The sequence below is a fragment of the Borostomias antarcticus genome, assembly GCF_949987555.1.
Source record: "Borostomias antarcticus genome assembly, chromosome: 29".
NCBI classification, from domain to species: domain Eukaryota; kingdom Metazoa; phylum Chordata; class Actinopteri; order Stomiiformes; family Stomiidae; genus Borostomias; species Borostomias antarcticus.
The window spans coordinates 4,814,110-4,827,066 of NC_140262.1; the positions used below are offsets into that span (position 1 = coordinate 4,814,110).

General features: G+C 49.4%; 1 protein-coding gene across 1 annotated transcript; it reads left to right on the forward strand.

Annotated features, from left to right (window-relative positions):
- On the forward strand, positions 1-10,434 carry ubtd1b (ubiquitin domain containing 1b). Its single transcript, XM_084459944.1, has 4 exons — positions 1-668; positions 5,746-5,973; positions 6,853-7,010; positions 7,360-10,434. Exons 1-4 carry the CDS (start codon positions 581-583, stop codon positions 7,645-7,647), a joined length of 762 nt encoding a protein of 253 aa, XP_084316070.1. The 5' UTR covers positions 1-580; the 3' UTR covers positions 7,648-10,434.
- The last annotated feature ends 2,523 nt before the right edge of the window (positions 10,435-12,957 follow it).

The window sequence follows — 12,957 nt, forward strand, 5'->3', positions numbered from 1 at the left end:
ACCAGGTGGAAACCAGACAGGTTTAAAATGACCCAGCTACCTAGTCTCATGGACAATTAGCAAAACAGTGATTATGTTCACCTCGTTTTTCACCGAGTGAGTAGTTTTCGAGGTGGAGGAAGTGTGTTTAGCTAGCTAGCTAGCATCATGCTAACGGGCTAACTAGTGAGCTAGCACGATTAGAAACAGCTGTCTTGCGAAATCAATGTGACTTTTTGATAACGTCGGATTGATTGTATTTGAACTTGCAGCTTGACATTCAACGGATTATACTTCTAGACGTGAAGCTCGTCTCTGTGGATGGTTATAATGCTGTAACGCGATAAACAATAATAAAACGACGGAAGCCTGCTAGTGCGCATCTGGCTCGCTAGCCCATGTTCCTGGTCCGGGGGAGAGATCACTAACAACCCCATTTTTGCTGTTTTCTACTGCCTAGAAGAGCATCTTGACTTGGTTCTATTGACACAGTGGGTCTAGTTCAGATTGCTAGGTTCAGACTCTTATTTTGGATCCAGCCCGTGGTTGGCATGTGATGGGGCCCCTGTATAGTTAGCCAAGTGATAATTACAGGTTAATCATGGGAGGATGTGTTGGGAGAGAACGGGAGGACACACAGGGCCATGGATCATCCAGGAACGGGGGAAGGGGACATCGGAAACGTGGAGGTAAGACTTTGTGCTGCTCCTTCATTCCAGTCTTTTCACCAGAGAGCTCAGGGGTGCTTTGTTTCAGAGGAGGGACGGTGAGATGGTTTGCATAGCAGTCAAGTCATTGCTGGCCAGATCGCCATGCACGGGAAAGGCATGATGATCAGTCCCCCAGGCCACAGGCCCTTGTCTTCGAGTTCCTCAAGCTGAAGTTTGTTTGGTCTGTGGCCACGAAAGGGTTAATCCCCCTTCCCCCACCTCGCAGGACACCAACCAAACATCAGTGGCTTGCTTCCTGTTGGCCTACCTCCCTATTTGATGCCAACTACAGAGAAAGGACAGAGAATATACTCACATGCAGACACACAGGCTAGGGTTTGGGTATTGACAAACTGCTATTTAGTGTCACTTAAGTTGGTTTTGTTTGTTTTCTTTCAAATGCAGTGTCTCCTGTTCTAGTGTGTGTGTGTGTGTGTGTGTGTGTGTGTGTGTGTTTAGTCAGTTGAAGTCCATTATCCAGTGCAAGTCCTTACCCTCATGGCTGAGCTTAGAGATATCTTTCTGTAGCAGATAACTATTGGCAGATGGCCATGTTTTGCTCTTTTATAACTACAGGCTTTAAGGTCATGGCTGATGGAATTTGAATTGCTGCTAAAATACTGTACTGTAAAATGTAAATGTACAAGGTGGCTGGCCATTCAGGCGCCACAAAGTTGGGACTTGTCGAGGATTAATATTTTACATGCCTGGTCTTAATCTATTACAATTAGCATTCAGAGGACCTGACTCAAAGGTCTGAACTACTCTTCGCCATGGCCCATCGCCAAGCTCTGCACTTTCAGAATGTATTGATGTTTGTATGACCCCATCCTTTCATAGTGCATAGCCTCGCGTCACCAGTCTCCTTGGGGAGGAGAGCCTGGTGTCTCTTTACTTAACTGCTCCTTCTTCCGGCTCGAGCCTGTAGAGCCCGCCTCCTACTTCCGCTCGCTTTACTTTTCCTTAACCGGTAGTTCTCCTCGCATCTTCTTTTACAATTTTCGTCGGCGTTACGCCTGGTGATGCCATCGCGGATGTTATCTACTCGAAACTTCACCATGCGGAGCCTATAGTAAAAACATTACAAAAACTGTTCTTCTTCCAAAAAAAACAAACAAAAACAAACTGTTCTTCCTGTCTAGACCGGATGATTATGAGATGCGTCATCGCACTTCTGCTCTAGACCGGCGAAACAACTGCAAACGAGACGCCCCAGACTACATGGTATAGAAGTGTGATGCAGACCTCAGGGATACCCCGATAAAGTTTTTTCCCCTGCCAATACCGATCGCCCGATACACTGCCGGTGCTTTTGCTGTTGTTAGCAGCTGGTATAGCAGTATTATAGATCTAACGGTTCCATTGACATACATCTCATTCATCAAATTGAGTCGCAGAATGAGACGTCTGTCCCAGACACTTCATAGTTCCACACCGCTGACATGTTCTAGGCTAGTTGGCGTGCGACAATGAGTTTTTCACAATCAGCCAATAGGAAGCATTATCAGGGCTCCGCGATCTCATGTTTTATACAGAATATTGTCGGATTCCGATTGTGCCATCCCTAAACTTAACCCTAATATATCCTTTGGAGTAGACCAGACCTCCGGAGCAGAGTTGGAAGAGAGTCTGGTACAGGCAGACTAGAGACACCCCCAGGTCAATTATAATATGGGAGCAAGTCACATCACGTCCTCTACAGACTGCTCCTCAGGGACTCGCCATAGGAACACAGACCCGTGCATGTCATTTGAAAATCAGCGAGAAGTCCCATGTTCCTCCGTGTTCCTCCCTAGCAGGGTTTGTGTTCGGAAACTAAAATCCCTCCCTGGCTTGTTTGCAACATCCACTGTTATCAGACAGCGAGGTAGTGTTGCTGTAATGCCAGCTACTCTCTGGGCGGAGGGGCATGTTTTAGCCTGCATGATCCCCAAAGCTCTTGGATGTTTGGTTTTGATCAGTCAGTTAATAAGATACTACAGCATTGCGATTATCTCATCGGCTGACTGAGTTGTTTGGAGAACTGTCAGTGTAGCTGGCCTCCCTCGGTTGATATGGCCTGAGTCAAATGAAACGGTACATCAAATTTCGCTAGAGATCGAGGTTAGAGGTTTTGCTTTTTTCGTCTCTGTGAGGAGAGGCTGGTTGATATGGGCTCAGGCCAGGGTCGAGGTCTGTGGGTGTTACGTGGGTTGTTTGGCACGGGACAGACGGAGCCAAGAGTGCATCCAGTCTTTATCTTCGGCGCCAGAACGTTAAGGGCCTCGGCGTTGGGAGCGGTGATAAGATTGTCATTTTCACGGGGCGCGATGGAAGCGTGTGTGCTGCCCAGGAATCTGAAACGAACCACACTCTGCCTGGCTGTCGCAACACGTCTGTCTGGTCGTCCTCCTTCTACGGGGCCGGTGTTGATTCATCACAGCGGAGGAGGAGAGAGGAGAGGAGGAGAGGAGCAGGGGGAGAGGAGGAGAGGAGAGAGGAGAGGAGCAGGGGGAGAGGAGGAGAGGAGAGAGGAGAGAGGAGAGGAGCAGGGGGAGAGGAGGAGAGGAGAGAGGAGAGGAGCAGGGGGAGAGGAGGAGAGGAGGAGGAGAGGAGCAGGGGGAGGAGAGGAGAGAGGAGAGGAGGAGGAGAGGAGCAGGGGGAGAGGAGGACGGAGGAGAGGAGGACGGAGGAGGAGAGGATGAGAGGAGGAGGAGCGGAGGAGGAGGAGAGGAGGACAGAGATGTTTCAGTCTCTCAGCAGCGCCTGGCCTCGTCTCAGACTGCAAGCGCGCACTTTTCCATATGACCCGCTACCTCGTGTTGACAAAACGCGACATCGACCCAGATCTGCTGGTGGGATCTGTGTGGTCGTCTCTTTTTGCACGTGCATGTCTAATAGGAGCTCCGGGCCTTAATGCAAATGGCGCCGCGCTGAGCAGGCGGGCGGGCATTGGAACATTAACATCATCTTAATCTAAAACCATCCCTCCGTTCAAATTGGGGTTTGGTAAACACGCCTCGCAGCCCCACCCCTCCAGGCTCCCCGCAGGTCCTACCCCCAGCGCCCGCCCGGCCTCCAGGTTACTCCTGGTGAGCTGCCTGCACTATAAATAATTTGTCGGGAGGAAAGGTGACCTTTCAGATACTTGGCAACTGTGTCTTCGGTGCCTTTTCCCTGCTCCACTGGTTAGGCCTGGTCGAGTGTACTAGACTAGAGACCTACGGCAGAGCGCGTTACAGAGGGCCGTTAGAGGCTGACCTCACTGACCCCCCCCCCCCCCTCTTGGATGTTCTGGCTCTGCAGGGTCCTGCTTCGATACTCCCACCCCATCCTTCCTGGGTGAAATCATGACCGAGCTTGACCCGAGGTCGCTGTGCAGGGAAGGGACCATGACCGCTCATCAAACCACGTCACAACAGAAATGACCTCATCCAGTCATATCGGATGATCGGGGATGACCTCAAGGAGTTGGGAAGGAAGGAAGGAAGGAAGGCGTCTCTGGTTCTGCTGCGGTTCTGGTCTTGGGTTCTAAGAGACGGCGCAGGCCTGTTTTAAACGCTGTAGGGACCAGAGCTGCTCCAGGCCTGTTTTAAACGCTGTAGGGACCGGTGCTGCTCCAGGCCTGTTTTAAACGCTGTAGGGACCGGTGCTGCTCCAGGCCTGTTGTTCAGTGCGAGAGACGGTCGGGGCCAAAGTCTCACCCCGGTGACGACTGTAAAACTCGACTGCCTCGTTTCTAACACCTGGCCGCCTCAAACCACTCCTCTCATAGGATTGCTGATACAGCTTCACTTACTGTGTGTGTGTGTGCGCGCGCGTGTGCGTGCGTGTGTGCATGCGCGTGTTCTTAAGTACATCCTCAAGCAGCATCCTGACAAGCAGACAAGCCAACAGAAATCCACAGACGGATCTTGGGGGCCCGAGCCTCGTTGTCTGGTTAATGGGCGTTGAGCCTCGCTGTCTGGTTAACGGGCGTTGAGCCTCTCTATAAACGGCTTAACGGCCGCCGCCTCGGCGCAGTGCGAGGTCAGCAGAACGGGAAGTCGTGTGTCAGCATCGCAGAAACGATTACCACACAAACACCACAGACTTGTCTGTTCCTGAAAGGCGCTGGAGGATTTAAAGAGGGAGTTTTCACACATTGTCAGACGTGTGTGTGTGTGTGTGTGTGTGTGTGTGTTGTGTTGTGTTGTGTTGTGTGTGTGTGTCAGGTGCTCAGTCCTGACTCTGTTTTTCTCACGTGGTCGGTATGGGGCTGTTGTACTGATATGTAGGGTACAGGATGTAGACTTGGCGTTGAGCTGGATAGCAACGCTGCCTGACGATATAGTTTCCAGACGGCAGCCTGAACGTCTAGGCTTAGTTTTATCTGTAGCCCGATGATGAGAAGGACCTTTTCTGTCAGTCAGTTGACAGACCGTCAGCAGTCATTTAGCAGATAGTTTACAGACAGACAGACTGACCGTTTACAGTCATGCATTTAGCAGACACTTTACAGACAGACTGACCGTTGACAGACAGACAGACAGACAGACAGACAGACAGACAGACTGACTGACTGACTGACTGACTGACTGACTGACTGACTGACTGACTGTTTACAGTCATGCATTTAGCAAACAGTTTACAGACACAGACAGACAGACAGACCGTTTACAGACAGACAGACAGACTGACCGTTTACAGACAGACAAACTGACAGTTTACACTAGACGGAGACGGACAAACTGACCGTTAACAGACAAGCAGACAGTTGACAGGGCAGACATATGCCCAGACTCTCCTTTCCTATGGGGCGATGGATACAGATAGCCGCGTGTGCACAGCACGCCATGTCTATTATCAAGACTAGCCAGCGCTGTGGCCCCACCCTGACAACAGACTAGGGGTCAGGGGTAATGGGGCATGGGTAACGACGGGACGGGGCAGGACAGGACAGGGCAGGGCAGGGCAGGGCAGGGCAGGGCAGGATGGATGCAGTGCAAAAAGTAGTAGTGCAATTGGACGACAAAGAGTCAGCGCAAAGTCGAGACGGCCAGACGACCCTGTTTTCTCTCTCGTTTGTGTCGGCCAGGTCGCAACGAGCCCCTGCGGAAGGACCGTCCCAAATGGAAGAGCGACTACCCGATGACGGAGGGGCAGCTGAGGAGCAAGAGGGACGAGTTCTGGGACACGGCGCCGGCCTTCGAGGGCCGCAAGGAGATCTGGGACGCCCTGAAGGCCGCCGCCGTCGCCTTGGAGTGCAGCGACCACGAGCTGGCGCAGGCCATAGTGGACGGAGCTAGCATAACGCTGCCGCACGGTGAGCAGCGCGCACGCACACACACACACACACACACAGATGGATCAAGCTACACACACACAGATGGAGCTACAGCAACAACGGCATATGGTGACGATCAACACACACATGGATAATATGCCCCCCCTCCATTGATCTCTGTAAAGCGCATTGTGTTGCCTCTGTGTATAAAATGCGCTATACAAATAAAGCTTTGATTAAATTTGATTTAATAATCTGCGACCGCTCGGACACACCAGACCGCCGCCGACAGCTTGTTTGCTTCCTGTCCTTATCTCTCCACCCCCCCTCATCCCCCCTCGCCCCCCCCCGTGTGTCATGTCTGTCCCGTGTCCCCAGCAAGGTTATAATAGTTTTGCTTTTTTTATTTTTATATCGTTTTAACTTTTTGTTTTCAATTTCAGTTTAGTTTTGATTAGTTTTAAAGTAGGTTTGTTAGTTTCGTTTCGTTTTTATTTTTTGAAAATGCTTAGTTTTAGTTTCGTTTTTATTAGTTTCAGTATTAGTTTTAGTTTTTTCTTCTGCGCTAGCCTGGTGAGACCATCCTGATCTCGTGAGCTCATGTTTCACTCCGTGTGAAACAAACCATCTGGCGCACGTCAGATTACCTCTGCGCAGGACACAGCTAAAGAACATGGAGGATAGATTTCATATCCACCCAAAATACTAGGCTTGTGTATGAAATGAAAAAGACTAAAACTAAGAACAATTTTAGTTTATTTTAGTTAGTTTTGTAAACACACAATACAGTTTTAGTTAGTTATCGTTTTTCTGTAAAGTCTAGTTTTTATTTTTATTTCAGTTAACTAAAATGTTTTTTCACACCTAGTTTTCGTTTTTTAGTTAGTTTTCGTTAACTATAATAACCTTGGTCCCCAGGCACGCTGACGGAGTGCTACGACGAGCTGGGGAACCGCTACCAGCTCCCCGTCTACTGCCTGGCCCCGCCCGTCAACCTGATCTCGGAGCGCAGCGACGACGACCCCAGCGACAGCCCCGAGCCCCCCTCCGCCCCCAAGAAGGAGTTCCAGCTCAAGGTGGGCTGGACCCCCCCGGGGCTGTTGTGTGCTCTGTGTTGCGTCTGTCCTGGTGAACTACGACCTCTTTTGGTTTTGTTACGTCTATTGTACAGTGTCACTTTTTATTTGATCATATAACATTTATTTTCGGATGCGTGCGTGCGTGCGTGTGTGTCCTTTCATAACATGAGATCTAGACCAATCAGGCGTAGCCAACAGAGGGAAATGGAGATTGCTCATAAACCAACCGCTTACCTCACCACCTGGGTGTGATTTTACCCCCCCCAAAGTGTGTCTACTGTGTGCTGCTACGCTGAAGCACATGACCCGTGGGTTCTGCGGGTTCTGATTCTGGTGCCGTTCGCAGGTGCGTCTGTCCACGGGGAAGGACCTGCGTCTGAGCGCCAGCATGGCGGACCCCATCGGCCAGCTGAAGAAGCAGCTGCAGGCCCAGGAGGACATCGACTCCGCCCACCAGCGCTGGTTCTTCTCCGGGAAGCTCCTCACGGACAAGACCCGCCTCCAGGACACCAAGATCCAGAAGGACTTTGTCATCCAGGTCATCGTCAATCCGCAGGCCCCCATCACCCACCCCGCCCCGTCCCCCGCCACCACCCCCACCCCCACCCCCTCCCCCAGCGCTACCACCAACTGAGTCCCCGAGGACGGGAGAGATGGAGAGAGAGAGAGCGAGAGAGACAGCGAGAGAGAGAGAGGTCTCACTGGAGACCGGACCATGGATAATGCTTTTTTTTATTTATGCTGTCCTTAAAGAAGAGACCTTTTTTTTGTAAATCTATAAAGAAATGAACAACACCTATAAGGGAGAGACTCCGAAGTGCTGCTTCCTCCCCCCCCCCCCCCCAAGCGTCTAACGGTCAGAACATTAAAGAGAGTCCATATATTTCAGTTGTAGCTTATGACTGGTCGATCGTCGGGCCGGCGGACCTGACGGCCGGGCGTGTTTAGAGAGGGGGGTGTTCTGTGTGTGTTCACGCTGGAGCCCCCCCCCCCCCGCCCCCCCTCGCTCCTAAACAAACCAACCCAGATAACAGCAGATCCGTTCTCGGTTTGGACCGGAGCCGGCAGGTGTGCGTGCCCCCCCCTCCCCCCCGCTCTGCTTTCTGCACGGATGTTAACTCACTAACTAAGTGCCAATAGAACTGTCCCCCCCAGCAAGAGGCGTTTGTGTCGGTTGTCAAGCACAGCTCCATGCCCCCCCGGACTCCCTGGGAGAGGGGTCTGGCTCGTTCCTAGAGCTCCTACAAGAACCTCCCTCCCTCTACGAGAGGGGAGAGGGGTCTGGCTCGTTCCTAGAGCTCCTACAAGAACCTCCCTCCCTCTACGAGAGGGGAGAGGGGTCTGGCTCGGTTCTAGAGCTCCTACAAGAACCTCCCTCCCTATACGAGAGGGGAGAGGGGGTCTGGCTCGTTCCTAGAGCTCCTACAAGAACCTCCCTCCCTCTACGAGAGGGGAGAGGGGTCTGGCTCGTTCCTAGAGCTCCTACAAGAACCTCCCTCCCTATACGAGAGGGGAGAGGGGTCTGGCTCCTCCTAGAGCTCCTACAAGAACCTCCCTCCCTATACGAGAGGGGAGAGGGATCTGGCTCGTTCCTAGAGCTCCTACAAGAACCTCCCTCCCTATACGAGAGGGGAGAGGGGTCTGGCTATCTCCTGGAGCTCCTACAAGAACCTCCCTCCCTATACGAGAGGGGAGAGGGGTCTGGCTATCACCTGGAGCTCCTACAAGAACCTCCCTCCCTCGAGGCGAATGATTACAAAAAAAAACTATTTTTCTCTGGTTCTTGTTTTTCCCTTCTGTTTTCTTTCTTTCGTTTTTGTTTTTGTTTAAGGAGATAATCTCAACCAAGCTTTTTTGCACACTCGATTATTATACTTGTGTGGTAGTTTGTGTGCCTTTCAAAGAGGGGGGGGGGGGGGAAGAAAAGTGAGAAAAGAGAAAAAAAGAGCGCGGAGATCCTGGGAACGCTGGTTTGACTGCTCAGCCTGCTCCCTCTAGATTCAGGAATCCACCTCTAATAACAGACGAGTCCAAACTATACTGCTGCCTTTCTAATGATCTGCCTCGGTCTCTCGGTTTGTCCAATTAAGACGTTCTCCTGTCGGTGTTGTCGTTGATGTGAGCTGCATCCTGCTGTGTTTCCTGTGGTCGTACGTAAACCTGACACAATACTATGGAATCATGTCAATTACCTATCTGGGCCTGATTGTTCTTGTCTGGTGGAACCAATGAGCTGTTCCCAAAAAAATAGCCACACACACACACACACACACACGCACGTGTTTCATGTACTGTGCTGTTTTTGATGTGCCCAGCCTCCCCATAGCGTACGCTGTTGCCACATTACAATCCTGAGGTGACGCTAACAGTGAAGCTAACAGTTAGCAGGAGACGGTGACGCTGACGAACACTAGAACGCTCCCCACTACTCAAGCAGGCACCAATGAAGGCAAACTGCAGTTGCAAGTGCAATCAAAATGTTTGTCACTTTTTTTTAAGGAGTCCCCCCGTACACACACACACACACACACCTCTGTCTCTTTCATTCATTCACTCACACACCTCTCTTACACACAAACACACACCCAGGATGGTTATATTAGAGTTCCCCTCTTGTCTTAATGCTATTCGGCTCGACCTGAACCCACAACCTGCGTGCTGTAAGCGAGAGCCACGTTCTAACTAAGCGACACAGAATCACGTCAAAACGGATGCGTCACGCTGTCGAGAAGACGTCGTCTTTATATCACTTTGATTTCAGACCCCTTTAAGTAATCCATGTTCGGTCTGTGTCTGTATAGGTGTCTAGAACAGTTATCATTCAGCTATATCTCATGTATGATTGTACTGGGAATATTTGTTAACGTTTAAACGCAAACTTGAATAAGTATTTCTCAACTGCTATGTATGTGCAATACCAAAACCGACCTCATACTTGTTGGTTGTCAACCATGTTTCACATGTAGCATTAGCTATGACTGTTGTGAAAGTTCTTTCTGGGAGGTGGGACTTTGTATAGAGGAGCGTGCTATGTTCACCTTCTGGACAATCACCCACTGCAACCATTTTTTTGTGGTCGTGTATTGCCTTTATTTCTTTTCGATTACATTTTTGAATGTTGCCCCCCCCCCCCCCCCCCCACCCTTTCATCCCACTCTCAAACATTCGGCAGGCGGCTGATTTCACGGGTGTCTTGACTTCAAAGTACAGGATGGTGTTATATAGGACAGGGGCGTAAAAATAGCCACCTCATTCCAAGGGATGTGAGCGATACCGGCAGGAAGTGACGGCAACAGTGACATCATAGACCTGCAGGTGAGACGGCGTCCCAGTTCTCCACCCCCGGCTCCTACGGTTTGGATTTGCCCCATACCCTACTTTCCCCGTGAATTGGAAAGCCCCAATTCAGCCCAAGATCTTGCTCTCATCAACTCAGGCTTTCAGATGTTGTGGAGAGAGGGGGGTGGGGGGGGGTGGGTTGTACCCAGAGGCGAGGGGGGAGGGTTGTACCCAGAGGCGAGGGGGGAGAAATGGGACACCTTGGCAGCGCTGGCGGCAGAGCTGGCCCAGCCCGATCCGGTCCGTCTTGGAGAACCCGACACCCTGTGTTTTTTGTCCCTCATTCCGAACGCGCGTATCTATCTGCGTATCCGTGTCAGTATTTATGAGTGACACGTGTCGAGTTTGGTCGTGACTCGGGAGGGAGGTGTCATGTCATGTCGTGAAAAATGCAAAGTCCTCGTCTGAATACTCCTCCCTCCATCCCTCCTTCCCTCCCTCCATCCCTCCCTCTGTCCCCCCTCATAACAGATGTATTCGAGGTACTGAGGTGCCCCCCCCCCCCCCCCCCCTCACCCAGACAGTCAGCTGGTGAACTGAAGCCTGGTACAAAAAGCCATAAGGCCGTGGACATGTCTTCTAGGTTTTTGTCTTGTCATTGTTGTTATTTTCTTTTGAGGATGACTAAAGGACACTGTACTGCTTCCCTCTCTGACCTCTACATACCCAGAAGCCATTGCAGATTAATCAAGCGTTTAAATGGAGGCTGGTGGAGAAGGCTCCCCTTCGCCTTCCCTTGACTCGGAAGCAAAACATGCAAAATGTGTCTTTGATGAACGTCCGCAAGGATATAGATGTATAAAGATCTGTATATTGAGTCATTTTTGGCAGAAAAAAAAGAAACGTGATTATTATATTGAGATTTCTGATGATTAAATATGCCTACAACTTATTTTACAAGTGATGTGTACATTTATATGCTGATTTCCTTTTCAACCTTGTTTTTAACTGTCAAATAAATCAAACTATTGGAAGAAAAAATCATTAACCCCCTCGGTTTCTGAATACTTTTGCGAAATGATTTTTTTAAACAGGTTTAATATCCAGTATTCTTGCTTTATTTAAACAGGTTTAATATCCAGTATTCTTGCTTTATTTAAACAGGTTTAATATCCAGTATTCTTGCTTTATCTAAACAGGTTTTATATCCAGGATTCTTTTCCAGTTTGCCGGAGCCAATGTGCCCCTTGTTGGTAAAGTTGCCATTGGTAACGTCTGCCTGGCGCCAGTAAAATCAGGAAGGGGAAGCTAGTAAACTAGTGATGGGTTTCATGGCGTAGCTAGTAAACTAGTGATGGGTTTCATGGCGTAGCTAGTAAACTAGTGATGGGTTTCATGGCGTAGCTAGTAAACTAGTGATGGATTTCATGGCGTAGCTAGTAAACTAGTGATGGATTTCATGGCGTAGCTAGATGAAACTTACCATTTGTAAGTTGAAACAGGGCCGGCTCTAGACTTTTGGAGGCCCTAGGCAAAATAGAGGCCCCCTTCTGGAATAAACCCTACCCACCATCAAGCAATAAAGACTGAGGCGCCATCATTCCTTTATCGTCACTTTAGGCTATCATCAGCAACAATGACGCACTTGAGTATCACATTCGGTTGGGGCCTCAGCCAATCAGATCAATCTATGCTAGGGGAGAGAGGGCCTACCGGAAATCTGGGTTTTATGATCTTTGGCACATACTGTATCCAACGAGAACGTTTTATAGTTTAAAACAAAAAAAGCTTTGTGAGGCTTGAGGCCCTAGGCGTTTCCCTACTCTGCCTATAGGAGACACCGGCCCTGAGCTGAAATGATAGCAAATATAATTGAGTTAATAATTTTATATATATATATATTGTTGAATGTGCCGACAGAACGTTTTGTCAAATGTGTCATGACTGACTGACAGCTAAAAAGTTGTTTGCTAGCTAGCTGGCTTGCTAATTTAGAAATGATAAGCTCTCACTCTGAGCTAGCCTCTTTGCACATTTGCCAGCTAACAAGCTGATGCACTTATTATTCTGCTAGAATTGGTCTTTATGGTATATAGTAGCCTACATTATATCCTCACTCATTCATTGGTCTGTTTTTCCATAGATAGACACTTTTTCAGGTGAGAGATTGGGGTCAAACGGATGTTAACTGGCTGCATCGCCCACAGCTACAGGGAATTAGAACAATGTTATCAACTGATATGAATCAATAATTACTCTGGTTATGTTTGCCTTTCGGTTGACAACAAAAGAGGGAGAAGAGAATAGAAAGGGAGAGAATGAGAGAGAGACGGATTGAGTCCACAGAGAGAGAGAGAGAGAGAGAGAGGGAGAGAGAGAGAGGGATTGAGTCCACAAAGAGAGAGAGAGAGAGAGAGAGAGAGCAAGAACTAGGTGAGAAAGTGGACAAGTAGTCAAGACAACGTACTGTTTTGCCCTCATTCTAATCATTGCAGTCGCCTCCACACTGATTTCACATAACAAAGCAGTTTATTGATATACGGTTATTAAATGTCAAATCTCTTAAATGTATTTACATCACAAATACTCTGCTTTATTTATTATCAGATGACATGTCATTTTCTAGTTGAATATAAGATGTCTGTGTGTGGTTGTCAGTGCAAAG